The following is a 17041-nucleotide window of genomic DNA, read 5'->3' as shown; positions in this document are numbered from 1 at the left end:
CTAAACTGTCCCACTCTTGTCAAACCTAAGACCAAGAGCAGCACCAAGGATCCTGATATTCCACTTTCCCTTTCATGCCCCTTCCCATGCCGCAGATCCTATCACAGGGTCTAGCTGAGACTGAAGGCGACTCCAATATGTGAGAGGATAGTTATCCGTCAAGACAGTTAGAAGGGTAAAAGAAAATGTGTCTTCGGAATCTAAATCCATGGCGGTGCTTGGGCAGATGTGGAGGAGAGGCAGTGGCCCTTCTGCCCCGAAGGCCGGGACATCCCAGCCCTGCAGGCAGCACAGAGTTAAACGCCCACCCGCTTTGAGAAGCACAAAGGTACATCACTGCAACATGCCTAACATTTACATTGCCTCTCTCTGCTCATTAAACAGGTTTTGGTTAAATAATGAACAAACTGTATTACAGACTCCGATGAGAATTCCAAAATTATAAATCAACTGGGAAAGCCCAAAGGGGCAGACAGACAGGGAGGGGGGAGAAGGATAATATTGACTAATATAAAGGGCGCAGCTTGACAGTGGATATTCCTGCCACACCTGATCAAACACACTCCGTGGGGGGAGGGGAAAGAGAGCAAAAGAGGGGAGATGGGACAAGACAGCCTGAAATTTGCATCCGGAAAAGATTAAAACGAATTCTTTGGGGATAGAGAAAATACATAATATATATTACTATAAATGCAAAACTGTACTAAAAGCTAACTCAAATGTCAAAGATTACAGCTTGAATAAATTTAAATATAAAAGCCATGTGCTTCCTTGAGTTAATGAGAGAGACATAAAGGATGAACCGGGCCAGGAGGCTAAACATATCCTTATGCTGCCTTTGCTGGGCAATGGGTCCAAAGCAGAGCAGTGGCCACAGCCAGACTTCCCTTCACACCTCTGCACCCTGAGGAAAAACTGGCAGAGCCATCACTTCTGCCGTCTATGTTTGCTTTTTTAAAAAATTAAGATATAATTCACACACCATAAAATGTACCCCTTTCTAGTGTATGATTCAGTGGTTTCTTGTCTATCCACAACGTTGTGCAACCGTCACTACTATCTAATTCCAGGACATTTTCATCACCCCAAGAAGAAACCCTGTACCCATTAGCAGTCACTCCCCATTGCCCTTCCCAGCCCTTGGCAACCACACATCTGCTTTAATGCCTTCAGAATAACTTCCTAAAAGAATTCCTCAGAGGTCAAAGGTCAAACAAGGGCACAGTCAAGTATGCCTCAGGGGTGAAGGCTTCAGGGGTGAAGGCTTCAGGGGTGAAGGCTTCAGGGGTGAAGGTAACAATGTGCAAACTTTGCTCTTGAGCATCCTTTTTCTTCTAAGAGCAACCCTCCCTAGATTCGGTATTAGAATGTGCTATTGAAACGCTACAGAGCGTGCAGGCATCATGCAGTTTGGACAAATACCGGCTGCAAACGTGGTCCAAAGATACATATCTGTGAGAGTAACTAGTATGAGTTGGTCAACCTTACTGGAGACAATGGACTTACTTCCTTCACAATGATCAGATAATACTCCTGGAAAAGTGGGTAGTGTTCATCTACCTAGAAGATCCTCTGACTGCTTGCAAGAAAAGAAAAAGAAATCATTTTGGTTTACTGACAATATCCAATGACCAACCATTCCCAGCAGTGACAGTCATACCAACCAAGCCAGCAGAAAGCCTGCAAAAGTGCAGACAGAAGCCTTTGCCGAAAGGGACCATGTCCAAGCCAGTCTCATGAGTTAAACTGGTCTGAAGTGCTAGAATTCCTGCTATCACTCCTCCAATCAGTGGCACACCGTAACGGGTCACATAACACACAGGCACAGTCCCTTCCGCTTCTCCCTCCAAGTTCAAAACCATTTCCCAGCATCCTACCATTAACAGGTTTCCAGGAAAGCAGTCCTCCTGACACTGCCAATCAGAAAAATCTGTTTGTTTCACTAAGAGAAACAAAAAATTGGTCATGGATGGCAGAGTCCAGGACCACAGGAGCAGCTGACCCATAAGCCTGTTCCTGGGAGCCAGCACTGTGTGGGGGTCAGAATCAATCTGAAGACCATGAAATGCTCTATTTTGGGTCTGCTCTGTCATTTTCTCAGGCAGGTAACATGCTAAAACCAAAGAACAACGCAGCAACCTTGGCAAGAACCACTTTGACATCTGCCACAGTTATGAGCCTCGGAAAACACTACGCCCTCCCTCCCTCACTCCAGCAGAGAGCTCGGCAGCTACGATCCTCCTACCACTGACAGAACAGGCTTCTCAACATATTCTGGTTTTATTAACTCCAAGAAGCAGATAACCTAGCTGGATTCCTGGCACAAAGACATAAGAAAATTGGGTAGCAAACTCAATGCTGATGGCTCTGAATGGTCCCAAGATCATGGTTCCTGGACTGTGTCACTTACCACAGGTATCATCTCTGAGCTGAAATCTTGGAAAAGCTCAGGATGGAGGAAACAGGAGCGGAAACGAGCCTGGACAGCAGGCAAGAAGTGTGGCTCTCGGGAGAGCAGCCACCTCAGCTCCCCAAGGTTTGCACAGGACCTAAAGGCTTACAAGGCCCCCAGGGTGATCCAAGTCATTGTAGGGTATCCTCAATCACTTACAACACAACCCTTCATTGTGTAGGGAATGTTCATCAAGTGTTTCCATAGTACATAAAAAATTGTAAATCTCCACTCACTGTATTTTCTAATTGGGATATGTAAACTTTGTAAAATAATGTTTTTCAAATCTGTGCAAGTAGCCAACTTCCTAAAGTAGCCAGGCCACAGTGCAGGCCCTACGAGAAGAACGTACCACCTAGTAGCAGCATTAGCCCTGCCAACCAGCCCAAACAGTCTCCTTTACACCCTCTCCTTGGCTGACATTTCCGAAGCTTTTTCAAGTGAGGGAAATTTGCCCCTTTAAGAAAACACAGGGAACCCCTGACTTCAGCCCATGTTTAGAAAAGTAAAAAGGAATTTTTTCCAAATCTCCCACATTTCTAATGAAAGAAGAAAATTTTTCTTGCTTACTGTTTGTTTACTTTGCAGAAGCCTAAAGACTATTCACTTATAGTCTGAGCTGTCCCTGGCTAAAACGTATACATCACAGGGTTATATAACGCAAGAGTCCTCAACAGTCAACAAAGGGACACGGCTTTGAGGCCTTCCCTTTCAGTCTATATCTCTACCTATGCCCTTGAAAAACTTACAGGCATTGAGACTTTCCTCCTTCCCTACCACATATGTGTGTATATAAATACACACATGTATATACACATGTATATAGATATGCATGCCACATGTGTGTACACACACACATACACACACTCACACATACACACACAATGTAAGGCACCTCATGTGAACATTCTCCTTTATTTTCATATAAAGAAGTAACACAGAACAGGTAAAGAGGAGTACTGAAACAGCCGGGCTCAGTGGCTCAGCCTGTGATCCTGCACTTTGGGAGGCTGAGGTGAGTGGACTGCCTGAGCCTGCATGTTCGAGACCCACTTGGGCAACCTGATGAGACCTCATCCCTACAATAAATCAAAATAGTAGCCGGGAGTGGTAGCGCACACCTGTAGTTTCAGCTACTTGGAAGACTGAGGCAGAGGATCGCTGGAGTCCAGCAGGTCGAGGCTGCAGTGGCTGGGAGTATGCCACTGCACTCTAGTCTGGGCAACAGAGTGAGACTCCAATTCAAAAACAAACAAACAACAAAAAAAAACAGAGTGCTAAACCAGGCAGCAGAGGCCTGAATTCTAGTTTTCATTTCACCTCTTACACCTCTTAGCACTGGTGTGACCTCAGCTAAATCACTCTAAACCTCTCTGGACTTCAATTTCTTTCATAAAAAGGGGACAAGGCCTACCATGCCTCCCTCACAGAGTCATATATAAAGTTAAAGGCCAGGTGCAGTGGCTCACACCCTCCCGCTGTGGGAGCTTTTCTGTCCTCAATAAATCCTGCTTTCTCAAAAAAACAAAGGCGGAGGGGAGAGGGTTGCTAAAGCCCAGAAGTTTAAGACCAACCTAGACAATGTAGCAAGACTTCGTCTCTACCAAAAAAGAAAAAAAAATAGCCAGGCATGGTAGCACACACTTGTAGTCCCAGCTACTCAGGAGACTGAGGCTGAAAGATTGCTTGAGCCCAGGAGGTTGAGGCTGTGGTGAGCTGAAGTCATGTCACTGCACTCCAACCTGGCAACAGAGTGAGATGGTAACACACATACACAAAAGTCCAGTAAGACAATACATGTGAATATGGCGTTGAAAATTTTAAACATGGTCGGGCACGGTGGCTCATACTATAATCCCAGCACTTTGGGAGGCTGAGGCAAGAGGACTACCTGAGCCCAGGGGTTCGAGACTAGTCTGGACAACTTGGAGAGACCTCATCTCTTCAATAAATCAAAAAATTACCCAGGCATGGTGGTGCGTGCCTGTAGTTTCAGCTACTTGGAAGGCTGAGGTGGAAGGATCAACTGAGTCCAGCAGGTTGATGCTGCGATGGCTATGAGCATGCCACTGCCCTCTAGCCTGGGCGACAGAATGAGACCCCAACTCCAAAAACAAAAAAATTGGGGCGAAAAAAGAAAATTCTAAACATATAAATAACATGTAAGATTATTAGGATTGGGAAAGCAGAGGGCAAACAGAGGTACCAAAGATTCTGGGGACACACGATGTTCCATAGTAAGACCCTGGAGACCAAACGCAAGGAACAGACCAAGCTTGGCACACAACACCTGTGGGCCAAATCCGGCCTGCAGATTTCTTTCTGAGAGAAAACATGCATTTCTTATTCACTCATGTATTCCTTATGACTGCTTTTGAGTTGCAAAGGCAGAGTCAAGTAGCTATCCAGTTCTGTGTGGCTCACAAAGCCTAAACCATCCACTGTAAGGTCCTTTACAGAAAAAGTGTGACTGTCCTGCGATAACCACACACATTTTTTGACCAGGATAGTAAGTCCCACCTCCGTATCAGTGAGTCCTACCTGCTACGCTGTTTAAAACCTCCTTCAGGTGACTGAAGCTATGCAGCAGAGGGTCCCGTTCTTCATCCTGTGAAACACGGAGATGAAAAGCCAGTCATTATTGGGCCAAAGAGAAGAAAGAAAATAAAGGACAGACCAAGGGCTCTGTCCTTAATTCATTCAGAAAATTCAGCAAGTTTCCTTCTGAGGAAAATAGTTAGCCAAGGTTCATTATCTTCCTTACTCTCCTTTCAGAGAAACTCTGGGCTCACCCAAATGGTGACTTCCCAAATGCAAATCTACACCACGACCACCACAGCCACCCAGCTGCCACCGACAGCCAGGTCCCTTCTGCGTGGATGGCCAGTCTTCCCACCCTCACACTCATGAGGTGAGCACACATGCTCATTTCAAAGATGCTCCTGACTGCATCGTCACTTCGAAGCCAATCCGTTTCTATAAATGAGCATGAGAAATTTCCAAATGCCCTTACCAAGTGTGTTTCTGTAAACTTGCCAGCTTGGAAATTGCCACGTTTGTTTTTACAATTATGCCAAAAACGATTTTACACAAGTTTACAAAAAATATCCATGAACACACGTATGCAGCTTCATAACAGGTGAAGTTTCCCACTCATCTGATTGGCAAGATATATCCTGCTCCATATACGGAAGTTTATTGAAGCCCCAAGAAGGAGTGCCATCACCAAGTCATAGACTATCAACAACTCTACTTATCAACAACTTTACTAATTTACATAAATGTGATAGCTGGCCAGGCTCAGTGGCTCAGCCTGTCATCCCAGCACTTTGGGAGGCTGAGGTGAGAGGATTGCCTGAGCCCACGGGTTCAAGATCAGCCCGGACAACTTGTGAGACCTCATCTCTAAAATAAACAAAAATTAGCTGGGCGTGGTAGCACATGCCTGTAGTTCTGGCTGCTTGGAAGGCTGAGGCGAAAGGATCACCAGAGCCCAACCGGTCGACGCTGGGGTGGCCGTGAGTGTGTCACAGCATTCCAGCCTGGGCAACAGAGTGAGACTCCAACTCAAAAATAAATAAATAAATAAATGTGATAGCTAAGTATAGCCCTAGAGAATCTGAGGATAAGGAGCCTTTCCGACATGTTTAGGTATACTTAAGAGGTCCCAAGTACAGTATTATATTTATAAAAACAGAAGAAAAATGGCGTCATCTTTGGATGCCGGAGGAAAAAAGACAGTTCGCACATCTGATGCTAGTTGGAATAAGACAGAAGGGTTCTTGACACTAAGGACAACTCTGAATTGCTACTTTTCTCACTATTACTGAGAATTTGATTTATCTCTTAACTGTGGACCAGATGGCCTACAACGAGTCAGTGACAAGGCTCTCTACCCATTCATTCCCCACTTACCAATGGTGTATGGGTGCTCCATCGGGCATTTCGTTTAATAGCCCCAACCACAATGTTAATCTCCCCTTGAATGATGTAAATATTCTTATCCACCATCCTGGCAACCTACCAAAATAGTTAAGAGAAAGGTCTGGTTACTATGTGGTTACCCAGTACATAACCATGTTTAAAGATCAGTACACCTTGGACTCAGACAATTCTCTCGCCTTCATTTTCCAAAAAAAACACAAAACAACAACAACAACAACAAAACCCAGCACATAATCAGGTAAGAATTGTGATTTAACATTTCAGTACCAAGATTTTCCACTTGTAATATTAAGATGGGATGAAGCCCATCTTATGTTATGAATCCAACTACATGGTTCTTCTAGGGGGTCTCTGGAAGTTCAGGGCAGCTCAATATATCACTCTAAAAGTATCAATCAAGAAAATTTTTCAAAGGCACCTCAACAATTTCCAGCAAGCATGTCAAATTCTTCAAAGTCAATTGTTAATAAAGTCCTGTAATGTCTTTAAGTACACAGGTACATCTGTGATGCTAGTTTGTTAAAAATAATATTTCAAGCCGGGCTCGGTGGCTCAGCCTGTAATCCTGCACCTTTGGGAGGCTGAAGTGAGTGGATTGCCTGAGCCCGCGGGTTCAAGACCCACCTGGGCAGCGAGACCTCATCTCTACAATAAATCAAAAAATCAGCTGGGCGTGGTAGCGCATGCCTATAATTCCGGCTACTCGGAAGGCTGAGGTGGAAGGATCACCGGAGCCCAGCAGATCGAGGCTACGGTGGCCAGGAGCAGCCACTGCACTCCACTCTGGGCGACAGAGTGAGACTCCAACTCAAAAAAAAAAAGCAAAAAACAAAATTTCAGACCTTTGGAGCCAGGCATCATGGCTCAAACCTATAATCCCAGCATTTTGGGAGGCTGAGGTAGGAGAGGATTGTCTGAGTCCAGGAGTTTGAGATCAGCCTGGACAACATGGCGAGAACTCATCTCTATAATAAATGAAAAAATTAGCCAGGGTGGTGGCGCACATCTGTGGTTCCAGCTACCTGGAAGGCTGAGGTGGAAGGATCGCCTGAGTCAAGCAGGTTGAGGCTACAGTGGTCATGAGAGTGCCACTGCACTCCAGCATGAGTGACAGAGTGAGACTCTGACTCAAAAACAAACAAAAAAATTTTTTCTTGTTTTAATCTAGGCAATAAAATAACAATGAAAGAATGAAAGTTGTTACAAGAATAGCCTTAGTTTGGGTCCACAGTTACAATGTCAATTTAAAGACAACATCCATTTGGTCAAGTCAGCTCCAGAAAATTAGCCAATGGCAGTAACACAACCTTTGAAAAGTTATGTTCACTTACTTATTGCAGGAAATCTCTAATATGATAATGTAAATACAGAATAAAATGTCTGGGCAGATGTGCCCAAATTCATAACCATAATTATCTCTAGAGAAGGCGCTGTGAAATCAGGGTGCAAGCAGAGGAAACTTGACCTTTACCTATAATGTTTTAATTTCTTTTTTATCTTAAAGATGTGGGGTACAATTCAGGGTTAGGTATACACACAGTTATTATGCAGGCACCCTCCTTGGTGAGATGTGCGCCCCTCTCCCGGCAGAATCCCACTACTCCCATCCCTCCTCCAGCAATTTCCCACTACCACAGTCCTTTTCTTATAGTATTACGATAATCATTCAAGGTCCACTTACGAGTGAAGCCTTAATTTTGTACAAGGAGAATGCATTCCTGTACTACCACCATAATTAAGCATTAATAATGATAACAGATATACATAAGTTCTGCCCTTGAGAAACTCATATAGTTTAGTGAAGTCTAAAAGAAAACTGAGACACAACCAGAGACAGAGAGGAAAAAATGCGTATTACAAATAGCTCAGTTGGCATACCTCGCATAAGATGGGGACTTGCCAGAAAGTGCAAAGTATGAAAACCACCTTGGTAAAGGAAAAAAGAACTGGTTCAAATTTTGCCCAGGCCCGCAACACCTTGCCTAATCTACAAGGGAGTCCAACATAACACTCGTGTTTATTTACGGTTTTGTTTATAAATTCAACCCTTTGCACTCGGAGACACCTTGCGGATCACCTGCCAGCAACTCAACTGCACTTTTCTACAAAATAGTGAAAACTAAGTCACTTCATATCAATAGCACAGCGTTGGAGCCAAATATTTTGTTGTTGTTGTTGGTGTTGTTGTTGAGTTGGAGTCTCACTCTGTCGCCCAGACTGGAGTGCAGTGGCCGCTCCCGGCCACCGCAGCCTCGACCTGCTGGGCTTCGGCGATCCTTCTATCTCAGCATTCCAGGTAGCTGGAACTACAGGCGCGCGCTACTATGCCCGGCTAATTTTTGATTTATGTAGAGATGAGGTCTCGCCAAGTTGCCCAGGCGGGTCTCGAACCCGCGGGCTCTGGCAATCCACTCACCTCAGCCTCCCAAAGGTGCAGGATTACAGGCTGAGCCACTGAGCCTGGCAGAGCCAATTATTTTATTGTAATACTTGGCTTATAATGGAATTTTGGATGTTGAGAAACTTATTTATGACAAAGAAATCAAAATTTGATATCTTATATTTTTCTAACATGTGGTAACATGTGAAATAGTTGCCAACATGCCTTGCAGGTTCATTGATAAATGTTGAACAATAGTAATTTGTCTGACATCTTCCACCTGGTGTTTTTCTGCTCGAGCAGACAATGCAGTCTTATTTTCTTCCTCCCACATTTTTTTTGTGAATAAGACTCTCACTCTGTCGCCCAGGCTAGAGTGCAGTGGCACGCTCATGACCACCCCAGCGGTGACCTGCTGGGCTCCGGTGATCCTTCCACCTTAGCCTTCCAAGTAGCTGGAACTACAGGAGCATGCTACCACACCTGGCTAATTTTTTATTTATTTATTATAGAGACAAGTCTCGTCAAGTTGCCCCAGCTGGTCTCGAACCCGCAGGCTCAGGCAATCCACTTGCCTGGGCCTCCCAAAGTGCTGGGAGAAAACCACTTTTTATCTGATCAATCCTATCCCAGTATATAGTTCAATTCTTTATTTGCTTTCTCATGCAATTTGAATAGAAAACTTCAAGGAAACATATTTTTAAAAAAATTTGTGCTGGCATAAATTTGTCCTGCATAATCACCAGCAATCTCTTTACGTCCCCTGAGAGGGGACATCCAAGTGGTCTGCTAGATTTACAATGGGCCCTGAGAGGAACATCCGAATACAAAGGACTAAAGAAAGGACTAGGCCAGGTGTGGTGGCTCTCACCTATAATTCCAGTACTTTGGGAGGCTGAAGTGGGAGGACTGCTTGAGTCCCAGAGTTCAAGACCAGCCTAGGCAACATAGCAAGACCTCGTCTTTACAAAAAACTTAAAAAATTAGCTAGGAGCGGTGACACACTCCCATAGTCTCAGGTACTCGAGAGGCTGAGGCAGAAGGATCACCTGAGCCCAGGAGATCAAGGTTTCAGTGAGTTGTGATCATACCACTGTGACAAAGTGACATCCCTGACTCAAAAAAAAAAAAGAAAAAGCAAGCACTAGGTTAGTCTCAGTAGACTATCTGATTTCCAGATGTGCCAGGAGTACAACAGTGTTCTCTTCTGAGAAGGTTCAATGATGTCAACGTATAGCAATGATGTCTTCTGAGGAAGAGGAGTACCAAGAAATAAAAAGATAAATTCAAAAAATGATTTAGTCAGGCACAATGGCTCACACTTGTAAACCCAGTGAGCTATGATCCCGCCACTGCATTCCAGCCTGGGTGACAGAGTGAGGCCCTGACTCTAAATAAATAAATAAAATAGAGTATCAGAAGAGAAAAAGATAAAATCTCTCCTAGGATTTCTCTATCCTTAACTTACATAGGCAAGATAAATATGCCCCAGGTATCCAGAAGGATCTGTGAGAAACTGCTCACAGGGGCTATCTCCAGGGAAAGGAACTGAATGACTAGGAACAGGGTGACGAGGGACGGGGTGAGGGGAACACTAACTTTTCTCTCAATGTTCTTTTGTACCTTTTGGATTTTGTGTCACAAACATGTATTATCCCGTGTGCAAGTGATTAAGAGCAGTAATCGAAGCTAAATAGCTAACAAACACATGCTTCATTTGGTCAGTCAGACACTTAGCATATCCTAAGAAACTAGGCAGAGTCCTGCAGAATTATCCCCACCCACCCACTACCTTCTAGAGGAATTGGTAATCTAGTGAACTGGATACAAAATACAGACAGTGCACATAAATAGTATGTATCTCCAATGCATGACTCTTACACAGTGGTACAGAAATGGAGTAAATTATTTCTGGCAGAGGACCCTGGAAAGGCAACCGAAAGACAGGAGTCAAACAGTCAAAAATATAAGGAGGGGCTGGGCGCCATGGCTCACGCCTATAATCCTAGCACTTTGGGAGGCCAAGATCACTTGAGCCCAGGAGTCAAGACCCGCCTAGGCAACACAGTGAGACCATCTTTACAAAAAAGTAAAAAATTAGCCAGCTGTGATGGCACACACCTCTAGTTGCAGCTACTCAGGAGGGTGAGGTGGGAGGCTCACCAGAGCCTAGGAGGTCAAGGCTGTGATAAGCTGTGATCGTGCAACTACACTCCAGCCTGGGCAACAGAGTGACACCTCAACTCTCTCTATATAAATATATATATTGGGGGGGGACCCAAAAAATACCAAAATTATCTCTTGGAGGGTGGGCTCCTTGCAGTACAGGTTTCCCCACTAGATAAGTGTTCTAGGAACCCACTGGCATTAGTGTACCGGCTAGTGTTGTTGTGAGAGGCTGTATTCAACTTCAGTGAATTTTGTTAGGAGAGTCTTTCAACATGTTTGCCCATTTCATGATGGGTGATTATGAGTACACCTGCTCGCACTGTGCTGCATGTTCAGCAGCAGTTTTTTACCAAAAATGGCATGACCTCCATACCCCACCCTCCCTATTCAGTCCATCTCACCACTCGAGACATTTTCTTTGCTTCCCCAGATGAAAACGTCTTGGCCAGGCACAGAGGTTCATACCTATAATCCCAGCACTTTGGGAAGCTGAGGTGAGAGGACTGCCCGAGCCCAGGGATTCGAGACTAGCCTGGGCAACTTGGCGAGACCTCATCTCTACAATTTAAAAAAAAAAAAAAATTGTCAGGCATGGTGGTGTATGCCTGTAATTCTAACTCCTTGGAAGGCTGAGGTGGAAGGATCACCTGAGTCCAGCAGGTCCAGGCTGCAGTGGCCACGAGCATGCCACTGCACTCCAGCCTGGATGACAGAGTGAGACTCCCACTCAAAAAAAAAAAGAAAGAAAAAAGTCTCAAAGTAAATGTTTTGCCAACATGGGAGAGGTAAAACAAAAAAACAGCAGTATCAAAATCGACAAGTTCAAAAACTGCTCGGGACAGTGAAAAAAGTGTCTCCATAGGTGTACTGCATCAAACAGAGAGTACTTTGAAGTTTAAACACGTTAGAATAAATATACAAGCCGGGCTCAGTGGCTCAGCCTATAATCCCGCGCCTTGGGAGGCTGAGGTCAGTGGATTGCCTGAGCCCGCGGGTTCAAGACCTGCCTGGGCAACTTGGCAAGACCTCATCTCTACAATAAATCCAAGAATTAGCTGGGTGTGGTAGCGCACGCCTGTAGTTCCAGCTACTTGGAAGGCTGAGGCAGAAAGATCGCCGGAGCCCCAGCAGGTCGAGGCTGCGGTGGCCAGGAGCGGTCACTGCACTCCAGTCTGGGTGATAGAGTGAGACTCCAACTGAAAAAAATATATATATATACAATTTTTTATAAATAAATGCCAGGATTTTTGGGTTCCCCCTCCCTGGTGTGTGTGTGTAGGGAATGGCAAGAATTCAGGATTATGTGGGAAAATTCAGCACATACTTAGGGGATCATGCTTACTCCAGATGGGCTGGCACATTATTCCTTGGGAAATGATGGGAGAAAGGGCTAGAAATGCAAACGGGGACATATCATGAAAGGCCTTCAACAGATAGTTATTACTCAGTATGTTTTCTGTACACACATATACTGCATACTCATGATGAGAAAGAATATTTGGAGAGGGCTGGGAATGGTGGCTCACGCCTATAATCCCAGCACTTTGGGGAGGCTGAGACAGGAAGATCTCTTGAGCCCAGAGGTTCAAGACTAGCCTAGGCAATATAGCAAGACTCTGTTTCTACAAAACAATCAAAAAATTAGCTGGGTGTGGTGGCAGATGCCTGCAGTCCCAGCTACTGGGGAGGCTGAGGCAGGGAGGCTGAGACAAGAGGATCACTTGAACCCAGGAGTTCAAGACCAGCCTGGGCAACCTAGTAAGATCCCATCTATACTAAATAAATACAATAGTTAAGAATACTGAATTTCTCTTTCAAAGAATCAGGAGAATGAGATTAAAACATACTCAGCTGAAAACAACACAGCAGCAAGTAGAAAAAAACACCTCCACACTACAAACTGCCAACAAAACTGCCAGTGGGACTCACAAATCTACATGCTCCTTGGAAGGCCTCCTGGAGGAGATAAAACTTTGAATGGGACCCCAACTGACAGTAACCAACCCAACATGTAATTGAAGTCTATTAAGTACCAAAAGCTGACCACTTTCTAAGAGAGCAAAGGTCTAAGCAAAAAAACCATTGCCTTAAGCTTCTTAACAAAAAAGAAACATCCGGGTAATGACAAAAAATTCCTCCCAGGACCTCTACAGAGTCGCAGCAACTCCTCCAGGTCTCCTCCCCAGGGACTCTCCCAAGCAGCCGGACCCTTCAGCTTCAGCTTCAGTCGGGAAGCTCAGGGAGCCATTGGCCGCCTGGAAGCCAATGGCAGAGAGCCCTTGTCACAATGTCCCAAAGGCCTGCAGAGAACTCACGTAAGTTGGCTGCAAATAATTCAAATTCACCTTGTGTCAGAAATAATGAGAAGAAACCACCAAACATACACCAACTAACACCCCAGCCAGAGAGGCCACTGGCCCACAAACTGAGCAACAAGCACCCTTGGAGTACGGTGGCTTAAGCTAGGCTAGGGCACTTCCACGGTGTCTTGCAGCATCCCAGACACCCCAACAGGCCCAGAGAGGAGTCACCTCATCAACTGGCAAATCCCTTTAGACCTAAGCAAAAGCAAGAGAAACAGAAACAATAAAGTGTGTCTCCTACTTAATGGAACACCAAAAATTCTATTTCAAGTTAATTAGATTTAAATATGAAAAGCAAAACTTGAAAACTTAGAATATGAGATTTTTTTTCTTTTTTTTTTGAGACAGGGTCTCCCTTTATAACCCAAGCTGGAGAACAGAGGCGCAATCATAGATTATTGCAGCCTTCAGCTTCTGGGCTTAAGTGAAGATCCTCCTGCCTCAGCCTCCTAAGCAGCTGGGGACTACATGTGTGTACCATCACACTCAGCTAAATTTTTAAAAATTTGTTGTAGAAGCCGGGCTCAGTGGCTCAGCCTGTAATCTCTCCCAAAGAGGCCGAGGCCAGTGGATTGCCTGAGCCTGCAGGTTCGAGACCATCCTGTGCAACCTGGCGAGACCTCGTCTCTACAATAAACTGAAAATTAACCGGGCGTGGTAGCATGTACCTGTAGTTCCAACTATCTGGAAGGCTGAGGCAGAAGGATTGCCAGTGCCCAGCAGGTCGAGGCCGGGGTGGCCGTGAGCATGCCAGTGCACTTCATCCAGCCTGGGTGACAAAGCGAGACTACAGCTCAAAAGAAAAAAAACTTTTGTTGTAGAGATGGGACTCTCACTATGTTGCCCAGGCTTATTTTTTTGTTTTTGGAGGGGTTTTTTTTGTTTTTTTAGAGACAAGGTCTGGCTATGTGAGCTCCTGGGCTCTGGTAATCCGTCCTCCTCAGCCTAGGGGAGAAGCACTGAAACAGGAAACAAAAAACAAAACAAAAAAATTGGCAAATTCAAACATGTCAAAATTAAAGACATTAGCTGGGCTCAGTGGCTCACTCCTGTCATCCCAGCACTTTGGGGGGCTGAGGCAAGAGGACTGCCTGAGCCCAGGGGTTCGAGACCAACCTGAACAACTTGGCGAGACCCTGTCTCTACGATAAATCAAAAAATCAGCCAGGCGTGATGGCGCATGCCTGTAGTTCCAGTTGCTTGGAAGGCTGAGGCGGAAGGACCGCCTGAGCCCCAGAGGTCGAGGCCGCGGTGGCCGTGAGCATGCCATTTCACTCCAGCCTGGGCGACAGAGTGGAAAAAAAAGAACGAGCAATAAAAAAAAAAAGAGAGCGAGCAAGAACTAAACATGTACCCCTCCCCAAAACTGTCAAGAGAAATGAACAGAATAGGCATTTCATGGAGTAGGAAATATATATAGCAAATAAATATATGAAAAGATTAGCTTCATTAATAATCTGAAAAATTACAAAACAAGATAATGAGATACTATTTTACATTCCCAAAATAGCAAAAAATTGTAAATCTGACAATATTAAGAGTTGGTAAAAATGCAAGCCAAGTAGCTGGTGTGCAACTAAACGCATACCAGTTTAAAATAACAATTTGGCATTATCTTACAGTATTAAAGAACTTCATATCCTATGTCTCAGCAATTCTATTTCTGGGACTATATCCCAGAGAAACACACAAAATAAAGTAGAATAGTGGCAAGGCGTGGAGTGACCAACAGAGAAGGGCATGCAAGCAGCCTCGATTTTGGTGACATTCTGTTTTGTAAGCTGGGTGGAGGCCACTGGTGCCCCACATATGCCATATATATTCTTTGATAAAAGAGATGCTGAGAAGTTCCTTCTTTTTCAAGAAATGGTCTTTGCTGTCTCTCTGCCTTTGCACATGCTGTTCTCTTTCTGTTCTGAATGTCTTTTCCCACTCTTGTCCACTCAATACATCCTTACTCATCCTACCCTAAAGTCAATTAAGGAGTCAAAGTACCACAGTGGTTACAAAAACAAGCTTCAGCATCAAGACAGACCTGAGCTCCAGTCCTGACAGTTACTACCTATACGATCTTAGCCAAGCTTCTTAGACTCTCTGAGCCTCAGTTGACAGTTTTCTATTGTAAAATGAAGATAATACTTCTTCACTGGTTTGTTGTGAGGCCTAAATAAAAAAGAATCTGTGAAACACCTAGCACAGTACCTGGGATATTAAAACCTGGTAAATGTGGCCAGACACAGTGGTTCACTGCCATAATCCCAGCACATTAGGAGGCCAAGGTGGGAGGATCGTGTGAGGTCAGGAGTTCAAGACCACCCTGAGCGACATATCGAGCCACCCATCTCTAAACATAAAACAACGTTTTTTTGGCCGGGCTCAGTAACTCAGCCTGTAATCCCAGCACTTTGGGAGGCCGAGGCAAGTGAAATGCCTGAGTTCACAGGTTCGAGACCAGCCCAGGCAACTTGGCTAGACCTCATCTCTACAATAAATGAAAAAAATTAGCTGGGCATGGTAGCACACACCTGTAGTTCCAGCTACTTGGAAGGCTGAGGTGGAAGTATCTCCAGAGCCCAGCAGGTCAATGCTGGGGTGGCCATGATTGAGCGTGCACCTGCACTCCAGCCAAGGCAACAGAGTGAGACTCCAACTCAAAAAAATAAAACTGAGCCGGGCTCAGTGGCTCAGCCTGTAATCCCGCGCCTTTGGGAGGCTGAGGTGAGTGGATTGCCTGAGCCCGCGGGTTTGAGACCCACCTGGGCAGCGACACCTCATCTCTACAATAAATGAAAAAATCAGCCGGGCACGGTAGCGCGTGCCTGTAATTCCGGCTACTTGGAAGGCTGAGGTGGAAGGATCGCCGGAGCCCAGCAGGCGAGGCTGCAGTGGCCGGGAGTGGCCACTGGACTCCAGTCTGGGTGACCGAGTGAGACTCCAACTCAAAAAAAAAAAAAAAACTAGCAAATGTTAGCCTTCCATGAAGCCTTCCCTAGTTAATCCACTCTCCCAGACAGTTAGCACATCCTTCTGTTATCCTATAACACTCTGTACATAGCTCTATTTCAACACATCTTTTACCAATTTATAATTATTTGTTTAGTCTATATCTCTACCACAAGTCTGGGAGCATCTTGGGGAAGAGACCATAATTTATTTACCTTTTATCCCTAATGCCTGACACACAGTAAGAAAAATGATCAATAAATACTGAATGAACAAGCACATACACGAGTTAATTAACATCAAGACCGGTTCTTCAGTAGTGATGCAGCTCACAACCACCCCTTATGAGAACAGGGACGTCTTAGAAGACAGTCACTCTGAGCCAGGCTGGCTAACCTACTTTTCTGTATTCCATATTTGTTTCTCTACCAGCAGTTACAACTTTCCATTAAAGCAAAATCCCTCAAAAAAAAAAGGTGAATGCAATTATATTCAAACTAAAATGTTTGTCTATGGGCCTTCCTAAAGACAAAAAGGAACCACATTTACCAGCCAGCCAAATCATAACACTTCCCTTCACACACTCATCTTCCTGACATCTCAAGTGCCATCTGCATATTCACGTTTCTTCTGTGAAATACATAATTTTTATGAAATTATCAATTCCTCATATATGTGTCTTATTTTCTTTGGTTCTAAATAGCAGTTACTAGTACACTAGTGTTTTGGTTATTTTTTTCTTTTTTTTTTTGAGTTGGAGTCTCACTCTGTCGCCCAGACTGGAGTGCA

At 44.7% G+C, this 17041-nt stretch overlaps 1 protein-coding gene across 2 annotated transcripts in view; it reads right to left on the bottom strand.

The window, feature by feature from the left end:
• The window catches only part of GBF1 (golgi brefeldin A resistant guanine nucleotide exchange factor 1), a 112028-nt gene extending 105557 nt beyond the window's left edge, over positions 1–6471 (bottom strand). For both annotated transcript variants that reach the window (XM_008072939.2, XM_008072946.2), the window contains exons 1-2: positions 6368–6471; positions 4994–5060 (exon numbers count right to left, since the gene is read on the bottom strand). In XM_008072939.2, coding sequence (XP_008071130.1) covers positions 4994–5060; positions 6368–6463 — 163 coding nt within the window. In that variant the 5' untranslated portion in view covers positions 6464–6471. The remainder of the gene's footprint in view (positions 1–4993; positions 5061–6367) is intronic.
• Positions 6472–17041: the final 10570 nt, after the last annotated feature.

The sequence above is a fragment of the Carlito syrichta genome, unplaced genomic scaffold (assembly GCF_000164805.1).
Source record: "Carlito syrichta isolate Samal-C Ts95f unplaced genomic scaffold, Tarsius_syrichta-2.0.1 Scaffold115630, whole genome shotgun sequence".
Lineage (NCBI taxonomy): Eukaryota > Metazoa > Chordata > Mammalia > Primates > Tarsiidae > Carlito > Carlito syrichta.
The sequence above is the reverse complement of the archived record's forward strand: the minus strand, read 5'-3'. Positions and strand labels throughout refer to the sequence as shown.